This window comes from Phyllostomus discolor, chromosome 3, assembly GCF_004126475.2.
Source record: "Phyllostomus discolor isolate MPI-MPIP mPhyDis1 chromosome 3, mPhyDis1.pri.v3, whole genome shotgun sequence".
Taxonomy (NCBI): domain Eukaryota; kingdom Metazoa; phylum Chordata; class Mammalia; order Chiroptera; family Phyllostomidae; genus Phyllostomus; species Phyllostomus discolor.
In genome coordinates, this window is record NC_040905.2 from 165,681,030 (window position 1) to 165,705,901 (window position 24,872).

At 41.9% G+C, this 24,872-nt stretch overlaps 1 protein-coding gene across 2 annotated transcripts in view; it reads right to left on the minus strand.

Moving 5' to 3' along the window:
- The window catches only part of DOCK8 (dedicator of cytokinesis 8), a 219,086-nt gene that overhangs the window by 31,385 nt on the left and 162,829 nt on the right, over positions 1-24,872 (minus strand). For both annotated transcript variants that reach the window (XM_028508388.2, XM_036021718.1), the window contains 10 exons: positions 22,717-22,872; positions 20,654-20,793; positions 17,081-17,250; positions 13,216-13,361; positions 10,293-10,475; positions 9,805-9,934; positions 8,827-8,914; positions 2,918-3,014; positions 1,409-1,543; positions 381-533 (listed from right to left, as the gene is read on the minus strand). In XM_028508388.2, the coding sequence (XP_028364189.2) occupies positions 381-533; positions 1,409-1,543; positions 2,918-3,014; positions 8,827-8,914; positions 9,805-9,934; positions 10,293-10,475; positions 13,216-13,361; positions 17,081-17,250; positions 20,654-20,793; positions 22,717-22,872 (1,398 nt within the window). The remainder of the gene's footprint in view (positions 1-380; positions 534-1,408; positions 1,544-2,917; positions 3,015-8,826; positions 8,915-9,804; positions 9,935-10,292; positions 10,476-13,215; positions 13,362-17,080; positions 17,251-20,653; positions 20,794-22,716; positions 22,873-24,872) is intronic.

A 24,872-nucleotide genomic window follows, 5' to 3' on the forward strand; every position in this document is an offset into this window, starting at 1 on the left:
CAATGAAAACTCAGGTGTAATGATATAATCATCTTCCACAGGTCATTATGGAACCACTTAATCAAAATTTATAAATAGGACAAACTCCTCAGCATTCTTAACCTGCTTGTTGTATTTTCCCCCATAGATGCCAACTTTTAATCTACATATATTCATTTATTTTCTTATTGAAACACCCATCTGGAAACCACTGCATTCATCAGTTTTGATGTTTACTTTTGGATGCAAATTCAAACAAAGTCTGCTACCCTTCTGCATACTCAATTGTTTTCTTCACACAGAGAGAAGTAAATTGCAACCCTGAGAACTTTTCCTCAACCAGTGTTTCGCATTGACTTTCTCTGTTGAATCTGGATCACCCAGCTGGTCTGAGCTCTTACACTGATGGCTCCAAAACTGAACCTCATGAGGAGGTAGAGGGTGGCGCAGGCTTGGCTCCGGGTGACGTCCATGCTGCTGCTGCAATGGTGCAGCACACGCTGACACAGGTCCGCACACTGCTCCACCTCCTCCTCAAACAGCAAGTCGCCGAACTAGGAGAGACACAAGGGGCTATCAGGCATCACTTGGCACTTTCATATGCTTTCTGGATGCTTGTTGAAATATGTGAATGTCTGCTTGGACAAGCAAAAAGCCCAGAAAAGTTAATGCATGGCTCCATAAAGATAATGAGCTACTTGAGTCAGAAGATGAGCTGAAGTGATGGAGTTGACTTAAGATTTAATTATGAACCGCACAATGGAGAACAGGGCTGCGTAATTAATTGCTTTGTTAGCCAGGTTGCGTTCACTGGCAAAGTCACAGCTCTGAAGGAATTATCCTGACTTACTGAATTCCCTAAAAATTATTGGTGACTAAGAAAGAGAAAATTATCCTGCTTGGGGAAAGCAGACTTTTACTTTCTAAATGGAAAGATCTCATGTAGAAGGCATCAACTGAGATTTGTAATAAAGAGGGAGAATGTGAACTGCCTTAAACCATTTCACCTAAGGAATATCTATATTCGGGCTATGAAAAAGGAAAATCTATTTCTAAACTTTCTGACATTTTGTGACCTGACATTTTTATAAGACTTACTAATGGGTGTCATGCATAGGACTTCACTCTCACTCAGATGAGGTATTGGAGACAAGAGTGCAAGGCAAATTTGCTCAATGGACTTTTGCTCTGGTATCTCCAGTGAGTGGCCATTCCAAACATCTATAGTTCAGCCCACATTGCAAGTGTGACAGCCCCTGTTTTTCCTCTCCATGGTGCATCTGCTTTCTTTCTAGAGAGACTTCAGACCTTTACTGTGGCGTCAATAGAGTACTTTGTGGGTTTGGGTACACCTGAAGGGAGATGTATGAAGCCAGATCAGAATCTTAACTCTGAATTAAGAGTCAGAAAACAAGCAGTCCGTGTTTACCTTGGCAATGAGAGCACGGAGTGTTGCAAAGCAGTGAGTCAGGTAGGTGGTGCTCTGATCACAGCTCAGAGAATTCACCAGGACCCTGAGGACACCTCCCAGCAGGCTGTCTTTACAGTCCAAAGCCGAGGTTGCCTAGGGAAATGGAAGAAGAACATCACTGAACCCTGTGCTGTGCCAGTGGACTGAGGGGCTAAGACACAAGCAGACACTTTTGACCATTAGCACAGGGATGCTGAAGTCCCATTTCTCTTGATCTGAACCACCACGTGTATCCATTACCATGAGAGCTGAAGACTTATCTCCAAATGATTTTATTCCCAAACTCCCAATTGATTTGGGGTTTATGCCTAATTCTGGGCCATTCAACTAAGTTATAAGGCACACTTCCTCCACCCTGGGCAAAAGATTTTGGAATATTCTTTCTTTGTATACAAGGCTCATCTTTCCTTTGAGCTTCAAAACACAACTGTGGGCTTCCCAGTACAATAGGGGCTGCTTGGTGGCAATGATGTTTCTAATACCAGTTTGTTTACTAGCAACAGTAAGATTAAAACCACCAAAGATAATGACAAGTTTCAGCTTTCTTTGAAAATTGCAAATACACATTGAGGACTGGCATTAAGTACATAGCACTCAAAGTTATATTATATACAGATATAATCAATGTGATGCCAAGCGTTTAAGTTATCAAAGATACTACACACTTTTTATCTTTATTTTTGTACCAGGATTACCTTGATTTTAGACAACTTGAAAGGTGGATACCTAAAATGCCACTGTGTTTCAACAATTTTTCTTCTTCTAGCCCCCCAAAACAAACACTGGATCTACTCTAATGATTTCTCCCTGTAAACATGTAAAGGACTCATCTTTCAGGTTAACTAAAAACTGAATATAACCTAGGCGTCTTGGTAATTTTGGGAAACATTCACTTAGAAGATGACATTAACATGATGACTTGTATTGTTCACTGATTACTATTCACAGTGATGCTACACTTTTCTACATCAGGGATGGCAAATTCAGGGCACAAATGACTTTTCTTCACTAATTTGTGCCCAAAACAGACACACTCTTTTCTATACCTACTCTAGTCATAATCGTAGCTCCTATACCAGACATCGGCCATAATTCAACTGGAGTTGACCCACCCAACAAGACAAACAAACAATAAACAACCCAAGCGACCATCCTTATTCTAGATATTGAACGATAAGCCCACCATCACATCATAAACTTGATATGCTCAGGCAGATGTAACTACAGGGGCCAGTTTATAAAGCACCTAATTCATCCCAAATACACAGCAAGTCAAAAAAGCCTGAAGGATGTTCATTATCTCTGGGATTTGTAATTTGGACATTTGTAAACTGCCTAACTTCATTTCTTTTTAAAAAGGCATTTAGAGATCATGTTTATTTCTTTCACAAGTTTCTCTAAAGAATTCTTTGTGAAATTTCAGTAAACATACTCATGCTGAAGAGATCGGGTGTTTGCTGTCCTCACCTGGATAATGTTTTCCTGCATGTCCAGGATGATTAAATTCGCTTCTGTAGCTAGATTGCCACTGATCAAGGCTTCTTGATCTAACTCTGCCTTTGTTCTAAGAAATAAAGAAGAGGTCAAATTAAAGCACATATCAAACCTAGCCATATCCCAATGATAGCAATCTATGCAACAAGGCATAAAGAAATCTTCTAAATGGTCAGTCTTGGAGTGAATATAAAGCAAGCTGGCTATGGATAACTAAGGAGCACAGGGTGCTTTTTGGGATTAGTGTCTGGTTAAAAAGATTTTCTAGGTAGAGTCTTGAATCCATCCTCATTCTATTATAAATAATTATGAAAATTACAGAAATAATAAGTTGGATAGAAAAGCAATTATTGGTTGCTACTAGCAATTATGCTAGCCAATCAGGCTGCTGCATAAAGCCTCAGGGTCATTCCTACTTTTCATGCTTAAGAACCATCTCCACATCTGAGCCTCTGCAACCAACTGGAGGGAGTGAGACTGAGTGTGATATGAATTTGGCAAACAACAATGCTGCTGGATTAGGAAACGGTGATGCTTCAGAACTGGGTCAGGGAAGAGTGAGTCTCTTGATTCCCCAGAGGCTGCCTTGGGGTTGCATAGTCAAGTGCGGGCCTTTTGTCCTTTTCCAATGGGAAGCGAGATTGCATTCCTGTGTGGCGGGTCATCCAATATCTATCTACTGGACGTTCATGACTGGTTATTACCCACTAGGGAATGGAAAATTGACTGGTGCTTCTTATCCACTAGGTTACATTTTAGGAATTCAGAGTGTTCTATGCACAGCTTCATCCATTTTCACAAAATCCAAGTGAAGCAGGAAAGGGATATCATCTAAATTTGGTTGCCAGGAAAGGGGAGTGGAAAGAATTGACTTCCCCAAGATGTCTCAGTGGCCAAATTGTTAGCACAGGTTGGGGTGTCATGAGGGGAGCTCTGAAGTCTTGGACCTGGACCACCTGCTGCTCCTGAGACCCCCTTCACCTAACAGGGGGCAGTGCTGATGTTCATGCCGTCGATACCTCTGAATAAATATTTCCCTTAGTTTTAAGTGTTTTCATGCTTAGTATAGGCCCTTTGGTCCCCAGCTGCTTTACATGTTTTTCTCATTCTCCAATTGATGACATTTGTGTAAAATATAAAAGCTAAAATAATTTTTATTAATTTTTACTGACAGGTTTAGATTTAGAGCAATACTATCCAATAGGAACCTGATGGGGACCACACATGTCATTTCCTGTTTTGCAGGAGCCACACTAAAAAAAGCAAAAAGAAATAGGTAAAATTAAGTGTACTGTATTTTATTTATCTCAATATATCAAAAATTGAGGGCTTCCGGCAAGAAGGACTTCTGGCAAGATGGAGGAATAGGTGGATGCACCGTACCTCCTCGCATGACCAAGAATAGAACAACCATAATTTACAGACATAACATCACTCAGAACTGTCAGAGGATTTATCTGAATGGAAGTTGGACAGCCAAGAAGTTGAAGTAGACCCATACATCCAGACTGGTAGGGGACGATGAGCCGGGTGGGCGCAGGGCTGGTGTGGGTTGGCGGCGCGCGGAGGTCGGGGGAAATTTGGCGCAAAATCAGCACGACAGCCATCTGGGGCGCAAGAACACAGCGGTGGTCCCTGAGTATGCAAGCAGTGGCTAGGGGAACCAGTGAGGCAGCGATTGTGGACCAGGGCAGAGCTCGCAGCCCAGGATCCCAGAGAAGAGTCTGAGCCCAGGAGAACGGAACTACCACCATTGTTCCCTCCCACCCCCGCTCCCACCCCCACATATAACGTCACAATCTAGCGACTGGGGTGCCCAGCCCCGGTGAACACCTAAGGCTCCGCCCCCCACTGTAACAAGAGCGACCAGACTGGAAAAAAAAAAAAAAAAAGGAGAGACAGGGAAAGACATAAGACATGTTTCCAGCAGAACAAATCAGTCCCCCAGGACTCATCCTTTTGAGCAACCAAGAAATAGCCAATCTATCAGATGCACAGTTCAAAACACTGGTGATCAGAAAGCTCATGGAATTGATTGACTTTAGGCGCAATATAGATGAAAGGATGCAGGTTACCATAAAAGAGATGCAGGAAGATATGCGGAGGAGAGCGAATAGTGAAAGGAAGGAATCTGAGTCTCAAAACAATACAGTGGACCAGAAGGAAGATAGAATCAACCAAGCAGGAAAGCATGATGAAATAAGAATTAAAAAAATCGAGGAAAAGCTTAAGAGCATCCAGGACACCTTTAAATGTTCCAACATCCGAATTATAGGGGTACCAGAAGGGGAGGACCAACAAGTGGAAAAGTTATTTGAACAAATAATAAAGGAGAACTTCCCCAATCTGGCAAAGGGAACAGTCTTCCAAGAAATCCAAGAAGCTCAGAGAGCCCCAAAGAAGTTGGACCCAAGAAGAAACACACCAAGGCACATCATAATTACATTAGCCAAGGTAAAAACGAAGGAGAGAATCCTAGAAGCAGCAAGAGATAAGGGGACAGTCACCTACAAAGGAGTTCCCATCAGACTGTCAGCTGATTTCTCCAAAGAGACCTTACAGGCAAGAAGGGGCTGGAAAGAAATATTCCAAGTCATGAAAGACAAGGACCTACATCCCAGATTGCTCTATCCAGCAAAGCTCTCATTTAGAATGGAAGGGCAGATAAAGTGCTTCTCAGATAAGGTCAAGTTAAAGGAGTTCATCATCACCAAGCCCTTATTTTATGAAATGCTAAAGGGACTTATCTAAGAAAAGAAGATAAAGAAAAGACATGTATAGTAAAAGGACAGCAAACTCACAATTATTAACAACCACACCTAAAGCAAAACCAAAAGAAACTAAGTAAACAATTAGAACAGGAACAGAACCACAGACATGGAGGGCACATGGAGGGCTAGCAGCAGGGGGGTGGGAGGAGGAGAGAGGGGGAAAAGGTATAGAGAATAAGTAGCATAGAATGTAGGTTGAAAATAGATAGGGGGAGGGCAAGAATAGTACGGGAAATGTAGAAGCTAAAGAACTCACAGGTATGACACATGGACATGAACTAAAGGGGGGAACGTGGGTGGGAGAGGGGGTACAGGGTAGAGGGGAGAGAAGGGGGAAATGGGACAACTGTAATAGCATAATCAATAAAATATATTAAAAAATATTGTCAATGTGTCATTACTATAAAAATTACTGATGAGATAGTTTACCTTCTTTTATCTGTACTCAGTCTTCAAAATCTGGTGTGTATTTTTCCCTTATACCACTACTATGGTGGCTGGTATATCGGATGGGGCAGGTCTAGGTATCCTAATTTTTTTTCCAAATTTTTTATTATGCTAGAATCCATGAAACATATGATTTACCATATTAACTGTCATTAAGTGTATAGTTTGGTGGTATTTAGTACACTCATATTGTTGTGCAACCATCACCACTGCTAATCTGGCTTTTAAAAAGCCCATTAACTATTCCTTTAAAATAGTGACTCTCAAATTTGACTGCATAATAGAATCACCTGGGCAGTCTTACCAAATGCTGATTACTGGGTCCCACCACCGGAGACTCTGAATTAAATGGCCACGGGTACATCTGGGTACTGGAAGCTTTAAAAGCTCCTGGGTATTTCTAACATACAACCCAGGTTGGAAACTACTGCTCACAAAGGAACAGAGCCAGAATGACTGACATGTGGTCTGAAAGAAAGTGGTGCAAGGCACCATTACTGTAATTACAAAAAGTTTTCCAAAAAAGCTTTCTAAATCGAGAGCTTAATTTTTCTATGGTTTCTTCTAAAAAAGGAAGATGGAAGGCGAAGAAAGGCAATAAAAAAAGGCACCACCCCTGAAGATCTGTGGAGGTAGATCATTAGCTCTGACAGTGAGCAGCCCACCAGGTAGTTCAGGGCTGAGAACTGACAGAGAGAAAACTGGGAGGCCCTGAAGGGGAAGGCTCAACATGGTGGTGTTTCTGCAAGCAAAAGGGAAAGGTTTCCCAACACGTCAGTCTACACCACCCAAGCAAAACATGCCTTGTTAAGCACTTCTTTTAATCTCACAGAGTAGATGTCCTAACCATCCATGCAGTTCTGTACTATCTACTGCATGCATGCTTAAAAAACTTTTTAAAAGACTTTATTTATTTATTTATTTATTTATTTATAGAGAGTGGGGAAGTGAGAGAGAAAGAGAGGGAGAGAAACGCTGATGTGAGAAACATTAATTGGTTGCCTCTTGACCCAACTAGGGATCAAACCAACAACCCCGGCAGGCATGTGTCCTGACCAGGAATCTAACCAGTGACTTTTCAGTTTGCGGGACAATGCCCAACCAACTGAGTTACACCGGTCAGAGCTTTCTGTTGTTGTTCATTGCCTGATCCAAAACGTATGGACTCTGAGAACCAATATCTTATAAATCAGTTCAGGAGACATAGAGCAAGAATAAAATACCCAAACCAAGTGGATGTCATTAATAAGACCGGTAACTGGGCTTTCCAAGTAACATCTATAATAAAAATGTGTTTATCTCTTTAATGTTTTAAAATGAATTAGGTCCCCAAGAATAAGTGGATCAGAATGATGCATTTTTTGGCAACAACAGAGATAGTAGCTTATATTTAATTATAAAATAACGCTGTTACTCAAGTCTGCCCCACCCTCCACTCCCTTGTGATGGGTGCTTTACACACCGTGGGGATACCCTTCCTGTGCCGTGTCAAGTGTGTGGCGAGGGTGCCGTTAGCTGTGCAATGCTTTGCTCAGTGGACCCTGGGATCCCTTAGGATGCCTGCTGCTAAGGGGAATAGCACACATGTGCTATTACAGCAGACAGTACTATACATTCAACATATTTAGTTCTACGCCCTTATATATCCAGATTATTACACACACACACACACGTCTCATATATTTCAATCCAAGCAAGATTTTTCTTCTTTCATTTCTTTATAATTTTTTCTGATAATATACATAATAATACATCTATAGTAGGAAATAAACAGTAAAGCATAAAGGAAAATGCATCAATTACTTCAAAAAGAAATCCACTGCTAGTATTTTGGTAAATTTCCTTCTAGTATTTTAAAAATGTATTTACTACATATAGTTAGAGATTTAAGATTCTACTCTCAAATCAAGTATCCAGCCTGGTTTGGTTTACTTAACTATATCATAAGCATTTCCTATGTCATTAAAATGATTTCAAAACATTTTAATACCAACTTAATATTTCTCTATTCTTGAGCATTTAGAATGTTACAATTTTTAAAAATAATTTGATGTGGTGGTAATATAAACATCCCTGAAGAAACAGGTCTGTGCACATTTTTGGAGAGGAAATGAGAATCGACACTATGTGACCCTGGGTACCCTGTGCTATCCCCAGCAGCAGCTTTTGTGAAGCTATCTGAGATTGCTAAATATTTGTTTTTTGTTTTTTTTTTAAAAAGAGACTGGCATTTTTAAATTTTTTTTTTATTTTTATTTTTTTTTTTAGTGAGGGAAGGGAGGGAGGGGAGAGAGAGAGAGAGAGAGACAGACAGACAGACAGACATCAATGTGCGGTTGCTGGGGGTTATGGCTGCAACCCAGGAATGTACCCTGGCTGGCAATCGAACCTGGGACACTTTGGTTCCCAGCCCGCGCTCAATCCACTGAGCTACGCCAGCCAGGGCAATATTTGTTTTCTTTAAATGTTTATCAATGTGATAAATGTTTAAGAGCTGGAAATCATAATTCATACCTTTGATTATACCAAGCCCCTGGATGAACTGAATTTACATAGAATATGATTTATTTTCTTACCCTTGGAAGGAAGTAGTAATACAAGTAGCCTGGGAAAAATAGTTTGGAACTTTAGGTAAAAGTAGCACAAAGTTGCTGAGTGACTCACTTATCTAGCTTCTCATTAGCTTGCCGCCATTGTGTCTGCTCCTTCTTCCATCTCAAATTTTCATTTAGGTATGAAAATCGGTCATTCCCTAGGAGTTCAGAAATGCATGATAAGAATTTGATTAGCATGAAACCCTCCAAAATAACCAGAAGTTCTGTAATAATGTCAACTAAGAGGACTCAGCATTGCTTCTCTGGCTAATTAAAATCCATGCTGGATACTGGTAGGAGACAAAGCCCCTGTCCATGTCCACGCAGGCTTGCTCTTTGATTTATAAGCTAGAGCTTTAGGAGAAACCCTGCCTTTCTGGAATGTTGGTGAGTATGTTTCTCATAAACACCGGGTTCCAGTGAAACTCTGGAGGCTGTCACTGAGTTGCTGCAAAGGACAGGGTGGCTGTCAAGTGAAGGTGCCCAACTACTCCTGAAAAAGCTGAGCTCCCTTCAAGTTCCTGATCCTTGTGTCCCATTGCATCAGGTGAGCTATCAGTAAGACTGGGGGTGCCCAAGCACTTCCCTCTATGGGGTCTCTGGAGGACCAGAACACTCTGAGAACATTGGGGAGATCTGTTCCATTCAGATAGTGCCCCAAATGATTTGGGGAGATGATCTTGGAACTGGAACTATCCAGTGTATTGACCATGCTCCGTGGAGATAAGTCAAATATCCTGTGGAGAGCCTTCAGCCTCGAGAGAGACACCATTTCTCTTATACTGTGACTCCCCTTCTTAGATATGATCTTTAACCACCACCAATGGGGACATTTCTGGGGTTCCTGTGACCTCAGGAAAGTACCTTTCCCTTATGGACACAGGGCTAACATTACACATGCCATGCATAGAATCCCAGAACATGCTGGTCTCTATTCCCGTAATGCCTTAAGTCAGTGATGGTGTCTCCTTGTGTCAGGAGGACATTCCTTCCCACAGAAGGTGCAGAACTCCCTGACAGAAAGCAAAGAAGGGTAGATCCAATGCACCTGGACCCCGGCGCCGCATCATCTCCCCTCTGGCCCCTTCACCACGGAGCAAAGCCTCTTCCAATCTGGCCTTGACATCCCTTGATTTCTGCAGGACTTGGGTGCTGACTTTGTCAGAACTTGGCTTTCCCTGCACAGAACAGAGAGGGAAGGACATTGAGTTTGGTAAGATCTATGTCCATGGGGAGATCTGTGTACTCCAAGGTGGCTCTGGCCACCTTGGACATATGCTACACAGAGACACTGTTCTGGGGGATCTCACAGCTAAAACCCTGTTCATAGGGGTGGAGTTCTCTCTGCAGAAGGCAGGGATCCTTTCCCTGTGGAATCTACAGAGGTTATGGATATGCAAATAGGTTATGGATTTTACTACAGAAATAAGAAAAATTACTGATGCCTCCATTGTCCAGAAAGAGGGGGGCCAGGACAAGATAGGATGGGACTTGGGAGATGAACGCAAGTCTACAACTGAGCCATTGCATACCTACCTTGTACTCAAAACATGAGACACAGATGAAAAGGAGATCTAAAATCCTATTCAGTTGCATTGATGGCAGGTCAGCAATCCACTTCCTAATGAGGCTCTGGTCCGCATTTTTCATGATCCAGAGGAAGCAAATCATGAGGTTTCGGGTTGTGTCAGCATTTAGCATGTTGTAATGCTTGTAGGGCTGTAAGCGGGCAGATGGGGAGAAAAATGCAGGGGAAGAAGTTGAGCAGCAGAAACACTGGAAGTTTTAAGAGGTGTTAATCTTTGAGAACACTCTAACTGTATTTCTAACTTGGCTGGGGTCTTCCCCAGGAACTCGGTCTTTCCCTGCAGGGGAAGCTGTGTTCTTTGAGCTGGGCTGCCTGGCCAAAGGGCTCACCTGGGACAGTATTTGAGCCAGGCTTTTAGCCACGTATCTCTAGGCACTCTCTGCCTCAGGAGCTCTGTGGTCTGGTGGCCTGCCCTGGACCTTGACCCCCTCTCCCATAATCTCAATAATAAAAAAGGGCTCCCATGCTGCTAAAATCTCCAAGTGTTTCTCCTTCAATCTGGACACTGGACAACTTAAAGCAGAGTCATATAGCAGACAACTGGCCTGGCTAGGTTCCAGAAATACCCTACTGTTCAGAATTTAACTTCTTTGTCACAGAGTCTAAAATATAATGTGCTTAACAAATTAACCAAATCCATACTTTAGTGGAGTCCTCTGCAATGTGACTTTAACCACAATTTATGTCTTCCTGGGTGTGTGGGTGCGGGGCTTGAGGCTATTTCCTTTAATACATTGGCCACAAGAGTTCATGTTAGAGTGCTGGGCATCCTTTCTGCTACTTATCAAGTCGGCACCAAGAGCAATATGTGGCTGCAGCCTCGGTTCATGTGACATAGCTAGCACCCAGTGGAAAACAGTGGTGAACTTGCAATGAGGTATTTGTGAGTACGTGAGGGAAATGTCGGTGTTGATGAAGATGACGGGGGCTTATGACGTTACCTTAGTTTTTCTGAGTATGGTGATAAGAAGATATGAAATCTTTAGATATAACTTCACAGGGAATATCTCCTAATAGATGAGCTTTGGGCATTTGGCATTTGATCTAAGAGATCAAACTACAATGTAAAAGGCACTCAGCACCTCAAGCAACTAACTTTCCCACGATGGATATTAGAAAGGTGGAGGAAGTCATAAAACACAGTATTTTCCAAGCTATAGGATGAGTGCTGTCAACTGTCAAATGCCCTTTTCTTTCCTCTGGCCCTCCAACCCACATGAGGGTTTGTTCAGTGGGGATGTGGGTGGCAGGGTGACTAAATGCTGGAGGAAAGAGAAGACAGTCATCTAGCAAAGACAAGTTAGGTCTAGATGCTGCCTTCCTAGGAGAGAACTGAGTCGAGTCCTCCGCAGGTAGTCCCTACACAGAAATGCTCAGTCACATTAGCTGGAGGGTGCAGAGCTGACTTGACAAAGGGATGGTCAGAGATCATCAAGGAACAGAGAGAGATTGCATCTCAAGTGAATCAGAAGGTTTATTCCAGGAACAGTCCCCCTTTAAACTCACAGTCTGTGTTGGGAACCGTGCTGCCTGGTATCAGAAGCTGTAACCCCCACCAAGGCTAAGGCTGAAGGAACAACCTTGGACCATAAGCCAGCAAGGAGACAAAAGCCTATCTCCCTGGCTTAGGAGCACTGCTTCTGCTCCTTTCACTTCATCCATAACTGGCCCCCAATGCTTGGTCAGTTAGCCAACGATGGGTAAGATTCCCCAAGGAGGGAATGACCTAAGACAGCCACGATCTCATGGGAGGCCCCCAAGGAAGGACTTTGGAAGCTACAGCAAAAGGGGATGATGGACCCCCACCCCTCGGCTTTGACAAAACCTGAGTCCTCATTGTCTGTGAGAAAATCTCCTAATCTCTTGGCTGCCTTACTTCTTGTTGCTCCACCTAAGCCTGAAACAATGACAGAGGGTGGTGTACCCTATGCTGGAAAGGGCAGGTTCCCCGGGTGATCAGGCCTAAGAAAGAATATGTAAAATCCTGTGAAACCGGCTTTGTTTAGAATGCTCTCAGTTGAATGATAAGGGTCCAAGGAAGAAGTAAGTTTGTTCCTCAAAGTTTTACAGCTCTTTAGCTATCTGACCCTGACTCAAAATAGGCCCTCAGAGTTCTTTGTTATCTATTGTTTGATCCTTACTTCCTGGTAATGATTAATGAGCTTTACCTGAATTCCTGTGTAAACGAACCCAATAAAAGCCTGCTCGGGTGGGAGAATGGGGCACTTTCCACTAGAAAGAGTAGCCATTTTGTCCCTATTTTCCCACAGGACTCAGTTGTCTGTGTGTATGATTTTCTTGTGTTTCGACGAGCATCTGCAGCCTTGATGGATACCACTGGCCTGGTATCCTCCTCAAGTCTGTGCATGAGGACACAGCCAAATGCCTCTGCTCAGAGTCTCTGGGAACCTAGAGAAGCTGAAGACCTTTCCTTAAGAAGTGCTCTGTCAAGTAACCTTCAATCTTTTTTTGGAGGCAGACACACTGTGAATAATAAATATATAGAATAAACATAGCTCAAACCTCCTACCTGAGGGAACCTTGGTTTGATCCTCTGCAATAATCTGATTTCCTAGGTTCAGCTCTTTCCTGGTTTTCTGGGCCTTGGACTTGGCACCACTGAGACTCTGAATTTGAACTGTGACTCTCCTGCTGGGGCCAGCACCCTGTCTGACTGTGCGCAGCCTCATCTGCACTATTTCCCTGCACAGCTGCCAACATCATGGTGGCTCCTTCCAGCATCAAGCAATACAGCAGAAACCTCACTGCCTACTCTATGGTAGGTTCTAATAGGTGATTATAAAAACAAGCTCATCAGAAGATGGGAGAAGACATAAAATGAAAAATAAACTAGGGAAATGGGCAACATACCAAGAAAGACAGCATTGTTCCATTTGTCTTCAAATTAAAATGATTCCCAGCGATGGCCAGTGCCACATTGTGGTTAATTGCACTGGTCCCTTCTTGTTCTTCATCTGAACCATTGGCGCGGTTTTTTCCAGCACGGGTATCTGCAGCTGCAATTCAAACATCATTGGTCTCAGTCAATGCAGTCGTGCTCCTTGCCATTTACCCAAAGGAGCTGAAAACTTCTCTCCACATAAACACCTGCATTCAAGTGTTTATAGCAGCTTCATTAATAATTCCCCAAACTTTAAATCAACCAAGATGTCCTGCAGCAGGTGAATGGATGAAAAAATGCTGGTATATCCAGACAATGAAATGTTATTAAATACTAAAAAGAAATGAGCTAGCAGCCCATGAAAAGATATGGAAGAACCTTAAATGTGTACTGCTAAGTGAATGAGGCCAATCTGAAAGGCTATATACTATACGATTCTATTTATGTGGCATTCTGGAAAAGGCAAAGCTATGGAGACAGTAAGAGTTCAATGGTTGCCAAGGGTTAGGGGAAAGGGAGGGACGAATACTCGGAGCACAGAGGAGTATTTAGACAAAGAAGCTCCTTATGATACTACAGAGATGGATATGTATTATACATTTATCCACACCCTTAGAATGTACAACATCAAGAATGAACCCTATTGTAAACTATGCACTTTAGGTGACAGTGGTGTGTCGGTGTAGTTTATCAATGGTAAGAAACCCACCATTCTGGTGGGGGATGCTGCTAATTGGTGGGGGGTGATGCACGTGTCAGAGCAGGAGGTATGTGTATGGGGAATCTCTACACCTTCCCCTCAATTTTGCTGTAAGCTGAAAACTGCTTTAAATAGTTGTCTTATGGAAAAAATACAACAAAAAATAAAAATAGTGATTCTCAAAACCAACCCCAAAATTTAAGTCTTAAAAAAAATCTTTAGTAATGTCAAGCCAAAGATGGTGCTTTCCTCCTTCCCCTACCCAATACCCAACGTGTGACTGATCCTTATCAGTCCTGAAGCCAGCACAGTAAATTCAACCCTGGTACTCAGCATTATTTATGTTACTGTAGACAGGGAAAAGCAGGCTAATAAAAAAGACAAAATATCCAGTACAAGACACTGCTAGAAATTAATTTTTCAAGTTGTGAAAATAAAAATCTCAAAGCTTTCATAACACTTTCCTATCATATTTTAAAAATTTATTCACAAATTTTAAATAATAACAATATAAAGGAGCCTATAATTATAGCAGCAAACAAGTATTTTATAGAATAACAAGCTATTATTGCCCTGGCTGGCATAGCTCAGTGGACTGAGCACCGGCTGCAAACCAAAGTGTCACAGGTCCGATTCCCAGTCAGGGTACATGCCTGGGTTGCAGGCCATGACCCTCAGCAACTGCACATTGATGTTTCTCTCTCTCTCTATCTCCTTCCCTTCCCTCTCCTAAAATAAATAAATAAAATATTAAAAAAAAGAATAACAAGCTATTATCATAAATTAAGCAATACTTTATTAAATTTTAAGTGTTTGAGGTGAATGTTAATTTATCATATCTGTAATATAGACATAACATATTCTATACATAGGTATAGATGTATACAAACAAAAAGTTTCAAAGGGTTAGTTTTAAGAACACTACCAATCACACATACAGAAAGTATGTAGAAAATGCTAAGAAAAGTGTGTTAAAACACTTGCAACTGATTGATCTGTTAACAACTCATATTGTATTAGACCTGTCAACATTATCAGTATTTGGACCTTCAATTTTTCAGGAAAAGTAGAGTGTGAACAGTATTTTCATCTGCTAATGTTCTGCAAACAGAACTCAGTTTTTTTTAAGAGCTCAATTTTTAAAAATAATAATTCAGTACTATGTTTTAAGGCAATTGGAGTTTTAAACAAATGGTAAAATGAATGGCACAGAAATTACACAAGACCTCATAATATTATAGGGCTATTTGAGGATACATTCTCGCTTCCTTTAAATATGCATAGGGTCACGGTTACAAGAACAGGAAGGATCTAAACAGGTGCTGCACAAAATGCTCCCATGGAAGTTCTCTTGCTCCCTTTGAGGTCTAGGTCCCATTATCACATTTTACTCCAGAGGAAGGGGAAGTCATTGAAAGGCCGAGGGTCTTCTCAAAGGTCCCATACAGTAATAAACGGGCTGGAGTTTGAATTAAGTTGTATCATTTTAATTTAATTTTACTTTTCTTATTTTCTAAATCCTCACCTGAGAATATGTTTATTGATTTTAGAGAGGGAGGAAAGGGAGAGAGAAACACTGATGAGCTGCCTTCCGTACATGCCCTGACCAGGGATGGAACCCACAACGTAGGTACACAGTCTGACCAGGAATTGAATCTACAACCTTTTGGTGTATGAGACAGTGCTCCAACCAGCTAAGCCACCTGGCCAGGTCTTTAAAAAAAACTATATTCTTATTAGTTTATCAAACTAAAAATTACACATACAGCAGATGTATTATGTCACATTAATAATGGGGTACTTTTTACTGTTTACCCATCTGTCACTACATCACAAACATAAGGTTCAATGCATATGTAAAGGAATTATTGAGATTTAAAGGGTTCAAAGACAAAGTGCTAAAAAGTTTTGATCTCAAGTAATTGATTTGGAAAATTCTAATCAGCAAGGGATAACGTGTGCTTTCAGAACAAACCAATGATGGGTCTTTAAATGAAACTTTTTAGAAACTTTCACACAAAACTCTGGCAATGGTCTGCAAGATACCTTGCTGTGAATGACATCTTAAAAATTCAAAGATGACTCTGTTCTGCACTCGCCCTCCAGTCGGGTGCTGCTAGAGGAAGCTCTGGGCATCTCACCCCGCAGCCCACTCACCCTGTGTACCAAGTTTGCTTCTGTAATTAATTTCCTTGGCTGTTCTTTTGCTCATTTTATGAGTTAAATAATTCTCATCAACAATGATTTTAGAAATAACTTACTCATACATGATACTTTGTATGAGGAAGCAGGAAAATGTGGGTGGCTCCAAGATTCCAAGGATTATTGCCTGCAAGGATGCTGGGCTTACGTAAGCATTCCTCAGACCCCAGGATGCTTCCTCAGCCAGGGAGCAGCGTGGTAATTTCTAAGAACCTGTCTTGAGTTAGGGGAAAAGCAAGAACCATTCTGAAGTGGTTGGAATCCTCTGTGTGTGTGTGTGTGTAGGCAATGAGACTGTTTTTCTCAGGTGCAGGGCAGTTTTGTTCATTTATATTCCCTAATCCATACTATAATATACACCCTTTGAGACAATTCATCCTTTCCTCTCTTTGTTTGTGAGATACCTACTTCTAAACCTTAGCATCAGCTTCTTCGTGCCAAAGGCAAAATTCCTCAGCTATGGAAGAATTTCCTAATACTGAAAGACCACGTGATTTTTTTTTTTTTTTTTGCATGGAACGATTGTTTAAGTTCATTTGAGGCTGCTTCTTTGCTTAAGCATTCATAAAAGAAAAGATAAGGAGTACCTTTATTTTAATGCATTGGAGTAGTAATCTCCAGAGCGATTGTGATTCTGTTATTATCTCATCCTTTGTGGTGTATAGTTTATAAAGTTCATTATATACCAGTGGACCAATGAATAAATGAACGAATGAATGAACAAATAATTTCTAAATAAAAAACATACACAGGGCTATGTGCTTTAAACAAAAAGACGTATTGGGGCCGTAAAAAGGTTTGGGGAGCACCGGTGAGCAGAACTGTTCACATAACCATATCAGCATTAGAGCTCATGACAGAAACCTCATTCTAGTGGAACACTTGGCAGGGACCCCCATCAATCCAGAGAAGGAAACACAAAGTATGGTTACCTGTAAAGTCATAGAGCTGCGGCAAAGCATCCAAAATGATGCCAACCAAAGGCAGGTAAAGGGCAGCAATTTTGACTTTCACCTCTGGTTTGACACAGCGCGGGTCCAGGTCATGAGAGCTTAGCAGGCTGTGAATGGCACTGACAGCTTTCCTTTGCACTTTGCTGATCCTGTTGGCGCAACACAGAATGCTAGAGGTTAGGGAGGTTATGAGGGAGAGTGACCAAAATGGTCTTAAACAACAAGTCATGACCAGAATGCTCCTAAACAATGGGGTGACAATGCGAAAATCAAGCAAAATTGGGTGGCAGTGTGTACAGCTCAGAGGCAGACCGCCTGTGTTCTAGTCCTGGGTTTGCTGTTAGCGTGAAGTTTCCAAGTTCATCATGTTGTAGCATCAAGTACTTCATTACATTTTATTGTTAAATATTAACGCACGAGTATATGACCTTTTATTTACCCATTCATCAGTTGATGGATATTTGGACTATTTCTACTTTTTTAAGATTTTATTTATTCATTTTTAGAGAGAGGGAAGGAGAGGAGAAAGGGAAGGAGAGAAACATTGATGCATACATGAGACACATCAGCTGGTTTCCTCTTACATGTCCCAAACTGGGGACCTCGCCCGAAACCCAGGCATGTGACTTGACTGGGAAATCGAACCTGTGACCTTCTGGTTCACAGGCCAGCATTCAATCCACTAAGCCATACCAGCCAGGGCTCCACTTTTTGGCTATTATGGATTATGAATGCTGCTATGAATATTTTTGTATAAGTCTTTGTGTAGATATAAATTTTATTTGTATTGGGTATATACCTCAGAGTAGAATTATTGGATCATATGGTAACTCTATGACTAACCTTTAGAGGGACTTCAAAGTGCTTTCAACAGTGACTACACCATTTTACATCCCTAGCAGGAGTGCATGAAGTATCCACAGTCCATTTGCCAACACTTGTTACTGTCGGTCTTTTTTATTAGCCATCTTAATGGGCATGAAGGTGCTATGGACAGCAATTTGTGTTCCCACAAAAATCACAGGCTGAACCCTAATCCCCAAAGTGCTTGTGTAGGCCTGTGGGTGGAGATTAGGTCATGAGGGCAGAGCCCTTATAAAGGAGACTCCAAAGAGCTCCCTTGCCCAATTTTGCCATGAAAGACACAGAGAAGATGACCATCTCTGAACTAGGAAGGGGGTCCTCACTGGACACTGAATCTGCTGGCACCTTGGTGCCAGGTAATTTCCACATGCTTGAAAACACTACAGACTTATTTAATTTTTTAAAAGATTTTTATTTTATTTATTTTTAGAGAGAAGGGAAGGAGAGAAACATCAACGTGTGTTTGTCTCCTATGTGCCCCACACTGGGGACCCAGCTCACAACCCAGGCATATCCCCTGACTGGGAATTGAACCAGTGACCCTTCAGTTTGCAGTCCCACCTGAGCTACAGCAGCCAGGGCAAAAATGCTACAGATTTAATGATGTGAAGATGTCTGTGGACACCCCCAGGTAAAGGGGGCTGCAGGGAGATCCATTAGAAACTGGAGCTGTGGTTCCTTTCAGGGGTCCAGGTACTAAGATTTGTCCCCCTGGCCCTTGCATCACATATGGGCAGGTGTCGGTGGGTCTACTGATTGTCTTGGCAGCAAAAAGAGGTACAGATCAAGAGGAAGTATTATTAAAGGATGAGATCTTTCTGAGAGTTCAGTACACATGGTATAAAGTTTGTGGGAGTACTTCTAACGACTTACCAGGACAGTAATTGATCAAACCAGAAATCAGGGATTATTGTGTTGTGGAAGGAAGGATACTCTTGATTAGTTACCCACTGGGGGGTCGATAAGGTAGGGTGTGTTTTGCTAGTATAATAATACAACAAATTTACAAAGAATCAAAACAGATGTCAGGGCTGTTTCTCCAGACATCTGGCTAGAAGGGAAATGGAAAACAGAACTACTGCTAATGCGATTAATAAGTACTTTCAGAAGTCATGTAAATCAGTCCTTTTAAAGGACAGTCAAGAAAGTGTGTGTGTGTGTGTGTGTGTGTGTGTGTGTATACGCATGTGTGAAGGCAATTTTCTTTGGGCTCAGACCTCCGTGTTAGCACCCTATCAGAATGTGTCAGGGCACTTCGTGTTGCTGTGGAAATTCAGGTTAATTATAGGCTAGAAATGCTACTGAGAAAATTAAGAGGAGTTTAGTTAGAGTTGAGAAAAGATGAAATTGAAGCCTTGGAAAATGAAGCCCACTAAGGATATACTCAGGAAGGAGGCAGAATTTAGAGTAAAGAACATGAGGTTCCTACACCTACTAGCAGACAGAGACATTCATTTACTTAGGCATTATCAGCAGTAGCAAAGCATGTAAAATCTATTTGTTAGTGCAGCTGCACTAACTTGGATGTGCTCCTGTAATAGTTTCATGCAGAAATGTCCTGTTTCCTTTACTAAATTACAAGCACTTTGAGAGAACTTGAGAACTTCCAGTTAAACAAAAATCTGTAACATACAGCCACACTGCCATTAATCAGCATACTTTCTCCCAGAAACTTCTTCAGCAGAGGAAGACAGAGGGCCAAGTCATAGAAATAGGTTTCCCAGGCCAGGAGATGGTGTGGTAGGGAGAGTGAGCACTGGGGAGGGACTTGGAAGACTATGTCTCTGGGTTTGGTTCTGCTTTGTAACTTTGGGCAAGCTCCTTCACTCCTGTGAGTCTAATCTAAACACCAGATTACATTCCAATCCTAATGATCTTGGGATCTGAGTCCCTGAATGGTGAACTCTGTGGGGCAGGGTATTTTGTCTGTTTCCTGTACTGATCCTGATATGCTCCAACACTCAAATGTGTCTGCCCCATGTAAGGCATTCAGTAATTGTTGCATAGAATGCGTAACATTTTGGAAAGCATTGCCTCCTTCTGTCAAATCAGGGAGATGGTGATTTTCTGATCATAAGGGCTCATGGAGCATATGGGGAGAAGGAAAGAAGCGGGTGGTGGACTATGCTCCCTGTCCATTGACTTCAAGGCTGGAGACTACCACATGCCTCTCAGTGATCAGGTTTAGAAGAAATTTAAGGATTTATAAGCCCCGGACTGGAGCCATCTCTTAGATTGGGAGGGTCTCTTTGCAAGAATGTTGTAAATCCGGACAAAGGGCAACTGCTTTCTCATTAGTAGTCATTTTCTTTGTCAGCATTGAGCCCAGTGGCATCTTGCTACTACCTCTGTGTGCACACTGACCCCGCCCCCCAGGGGCATGTGTTGAAAATGGCTTTGTTCCTGAGGAGTTCACGGATCAAGCAGCTCTGTGAAGCCTGCTACACAGTAAAGCTGGTAAGTTCTTCTCAATGAAAAGTTGGAAAATGCCATTCTATGGTTTCTCTCCCTCCCCCATGCCTTTCCACATTCCTGTGGGCATAGTTTTCTGAAAGCACTGATGCTCTTACTCTTCGGAACTGGTGAATGGCAATGTTGTTTGCCAAGCACAAGGGGTTGAATTGCAAACTTTAGTAGGTAGCAGAATTTTTTTTTATTCATATTCCATTTGCAATGTCAGAAACATACCCTTCCGCTTCAGCATCCAGGGAAGCAGCCAGTTCAGTGAAGAGGAGCCCAGTGAGGAAGTGCTGCTGGCGGTACTCCGGAGTCAGATCAAACATGCTGGCGATCTTCTGGTCCTGGAAACTGGAGCAGGAGCTCGAGTTCTACAGAAATGCAAGTGGAAGTTCTATGAGTACTGGAAGAGTACTGAAAGAACTGCAATTAAGATCACAAGAGCTGGTACTTATTGAGCACGTGGTATGGCCAGGCTTTGTAAGCACTACCCAATGAGGCAGGTAGGTACCACTACTATCTCCACGGGGCAGATGAGGAAACCAAGACGTAGAGTGGTCACTTAGCTTCCCCATTCCCACAGAGAGAGGACTGCCCATTGGGAAAGACATCACAAAAGCATCCAGAGTCTGTCACACAATGAGTAACGCTTCCTTCCCACCCACAATCAAAAGTTGAAGATGAAAATCCTAGGATAACAATTAGATAGGGGAGTAAGAACTAGATCCAATGCTGTACCTGTGAGTTGGCAATTATTCTCTGACAAACTGCCCCCTTTGTAACAAACAGGCCCCTGTATACTGCGCTGCACTAAATGTGGTTTACGCACAGGGTTTGAATTCGGCTGGTTTGAGTTCGGCTTCAAACTAGAAGCAGTGTCCAGTCAGGAAAGTGTCAGACTGACCAGTCTTAGGCAACCCTGTGCCTATGGAGCACACTTTATATTTCACTAAGAGAATCTAAAGTGTCTCTGGAAACCCTTGACATTTTCCTAACTCCTTGGGGTAGTTACAAAGCAAATGTGGTCGAGGGCCTAGGGCAAAGTTAGCACATTTGGGACTGCTGTTTGCAAGACAGATCTTTCTCAGTCCACACTCACAGTCATGTAGCTAATATCTGGCTCATGTCTTTTGACAAGATTTTTTTTTTTTTAATTAACAAGACAAGCCTTCACCTTTGTGCTAGTATCAAGGAATATGCAACAGAAACAGAACCTAATATTGAGAAATCCCACTTGCTTCTCTGGGCTACTGATTTGTTTCATATAAATGGAATGTGACTATAAAATAGCATTTCCTTAAAGTTTTGCTAGAGGACACTAATCCCTTGAGAAATCTATGGAAGAGAAACAAAAGTTCCTGGAGTCAAATCATGTTAGGAATCACTGCTTGCCGTGCACCCCTCCCTTTGCTCCTACACCGCTCCCCGGTGTGTTCACAACTTCATGAACAAGTTGGAGACTCTTGGATGGCCTTCTGCAAAGAAATCTGTCAAGACAGGGTTTCCAAAACTGATATGACTTTGGAATCCTGTATTTGCCTAATACCTCTCAAAATTGTCCAGAATCTGGGGCCCACCGAACCTAACTTGAGAAACACTGTTCTTGGCCAAAGTCCTGTCTCTAAGTATTAATACAAGTGTTACTCTTTTTGGCTGATCATGTCCAAGACTTGTTAGAAATATACTCTCTATAAACCAGGCCATTTGCTTGGTTTATAATGACTCTTTTCAGTGCTTCGGGGGCTACATTATCTGCATTATGATTCCAGGTGGACTCATCTTGTGCTGAATTGCATTCTGTAACAGTATCAGCAAAAAGTTCTAAGTAAGACATTCAAAGATATAATATCCATGTTAAAAACTACTATTAGGTCATTTTGGAATCAATATAAAGGAGCCTCCAATTTCATAAATTCTGTGGTGTAGGGGTTTAGGAAAAGTGAAGTGAGTAAATGAGACGATCAAGCTAAAGTAGAAAGATGATTAATGTGAGACAGAAAAAGACATATGACTTTTCTACAAATTTCTAAATTTTCATAGTGTATATGGAGTCCTTGCTCTGCTTGGCCTCAGCAGGGACCCTGGAGCCTAGAAAGAAACCGATCACTTAGCATGTAAACGCTCGGTTAGGTGGTACGACTTTGGGCAGCATACTTGTATTTATCTGGATCAACTGATCTGTTTCAATAGTTTGATTTTTCTTTTAATTAAAAACACCAACCTTTACAGAATAAGTGACTAAACTAAGCTAATGAAGAGAAATAGCGAGTACAATTCTTCGGTCAGCTGATTACCTGGGAGGATATGGAGGGGCAGGGAGACACTGGAGCAGTGTCAGTGTTCATGAAGAAGAGGTTCAGATTGAGGTAATGCTCGTGGCTGCAGAGGATTCTCAGGAACTCCAGCCGCATGGAGATGAGTATTGGAAGGCTGTTCAGCTTGGCGGACAGCTGGGAAGAAAAATGAGAAAAGGAAAGAAGTGTTTATTACAAGGTCAATGGAGTTGAGGTTGACAGACCTAAAAATATCCTTTCATCCTAGATTAAGGCAGTCAGTTTAATAAAAATGAATGGGACAGGGCAACAGATGGCAACCCACCTCACAGGGAGGCCCAGTTAAGTTGTCCTCCCTGCACTGTTTCCCTTCATGCTTCTAGCCTAACCACTGTCCAAAATGAGGGGTCTTGTCCCGAAGCCTCTGCTGGAAATAATCTGGAGGTATATATCAGTATAACACAGTATAATTAATTTTACAAAAAACCCTACTGTGTCCAAGAAACTAAATGAAAGGAATGGACCCCACATGGTGCCACACAAAACTAAGGGACTGTGATTGGATGACCTTAATGCTGCAAGTGTTCTTTTGTAGTTTCTAATTAAAGACCCCCAGGGGAAGTTCACAAACCAGTTCCCTGGATGAGAGCATCAAAGCACTTAGCAGAGTATGTAGTCCCTGCAAAAAAGTCACGGTGTTTGCTTCAAAGGGGGAGAGGAGGAAGAAACAGAAAGCTGAAAGAGTTTTCAGGAAAAATTTTTTGTAAGCAAACAAACCATGAAATTAGCAATGAAAAGCTGACAAAGGAGACAGTCTGGAAGAGGTCTCTTGCTTCCCTCCCGGGAAAGTTGACAACTTAAGGACCTTGGCTCAATGGGCTGTGACTCAGAGGCAGTTCCTCTCAAGGCAGAGCATGGGAAGAAGGGTTCTGATGGGCCCTGAACCTCTCAATTGTCATTACACCCTCCCGCCTTGGCACAGGAAACCATCACCACATCCTTACAGATGGACACACCTCCTCTTCATGCACTTTAAGAGCAGTTTCATAAACTATATAATTTAAATGAGCACATATTTTCAACCATTGTAGGAGAAGCCATTGTGTTGTGGCATTTTTGCCTATAGAACCAATTTGTAGTTAGACATTTATTTGAAACAAATAAATGCCATTATGTGTTATGCAAAAAAATAAAAAATAAAACATATGACTTCTGTGTAAGAACAGTGACGAGAACCCATACGCTTATCGATGTGCACTGCTGGCTAACTTTGGAGCAAAGGGGCCACCAGCAAATTGAATTGGTCAGAACTTGGTCTTACACTCATTACTCATTCACAGAGTTGTTGGATCAAGCCAGCTATCAGGACGTGAATGCATAAAATACTTGCACTTGAAAAGACCACACTGTGGGTATCTTTCATAGTTCCCTTGAGATTTCATTAAAGACAGAAATTTCAAAAATAATTTTAGTGATGCTTAGAACAGAGTAAAGTGCAGTTCCTGAAATGTCACCTCAGCAGCCCACCCAAGGGATGGGCGCTAACTTAATGGCACATTGAAAGTAAAAGTAACATAGAGCAATTGAAAACTAGATTTTCCAATTGTTAGTGACTATTAATAAAAGACTAAGTTAATATTCATGGTCACAAAGTCCACAAATGACAGAAAACATGACAAAATGTTTGAATCAGATTATGCAACATGACAAAGCCAGAGGGCTTTGGAAGAATAGAACTTGCCTCAGGCAAGATGTTCCCACTGAATCTAGATGGCTGGGACCAGTAAATTGCATCCCCATTGACCAGGGGCAGTGATTTTTCAGGCCTATGTGCTACTCACTATGCTAAGCAATACCCATGGATGTCACTGGCAAACACAGAGCATAGATTCAGAACGTTAAAACCTCAACAAATCAAATGCATTCTTATCTTTTCTCAGACCAGGAAGCCATTGCCCCAACTGTTGAAACCCCCAAATGACAGATGTGCTTAATGGCATCACTGGCCTTAGAATTGCTAGGTCTCCGGATTCCTAGCCTAAGGCTCTCTGGGAGTGGACACTTGGAAAGAAGGAGAAAAAGGAGAATAAATTAGAAGTACACTCTAACTTAAAGGAAAAGGAAAGGATCAAAAAGAGAAATAGGAGAGAGAGAAAAGAGAAAATAAAAATGTGCAT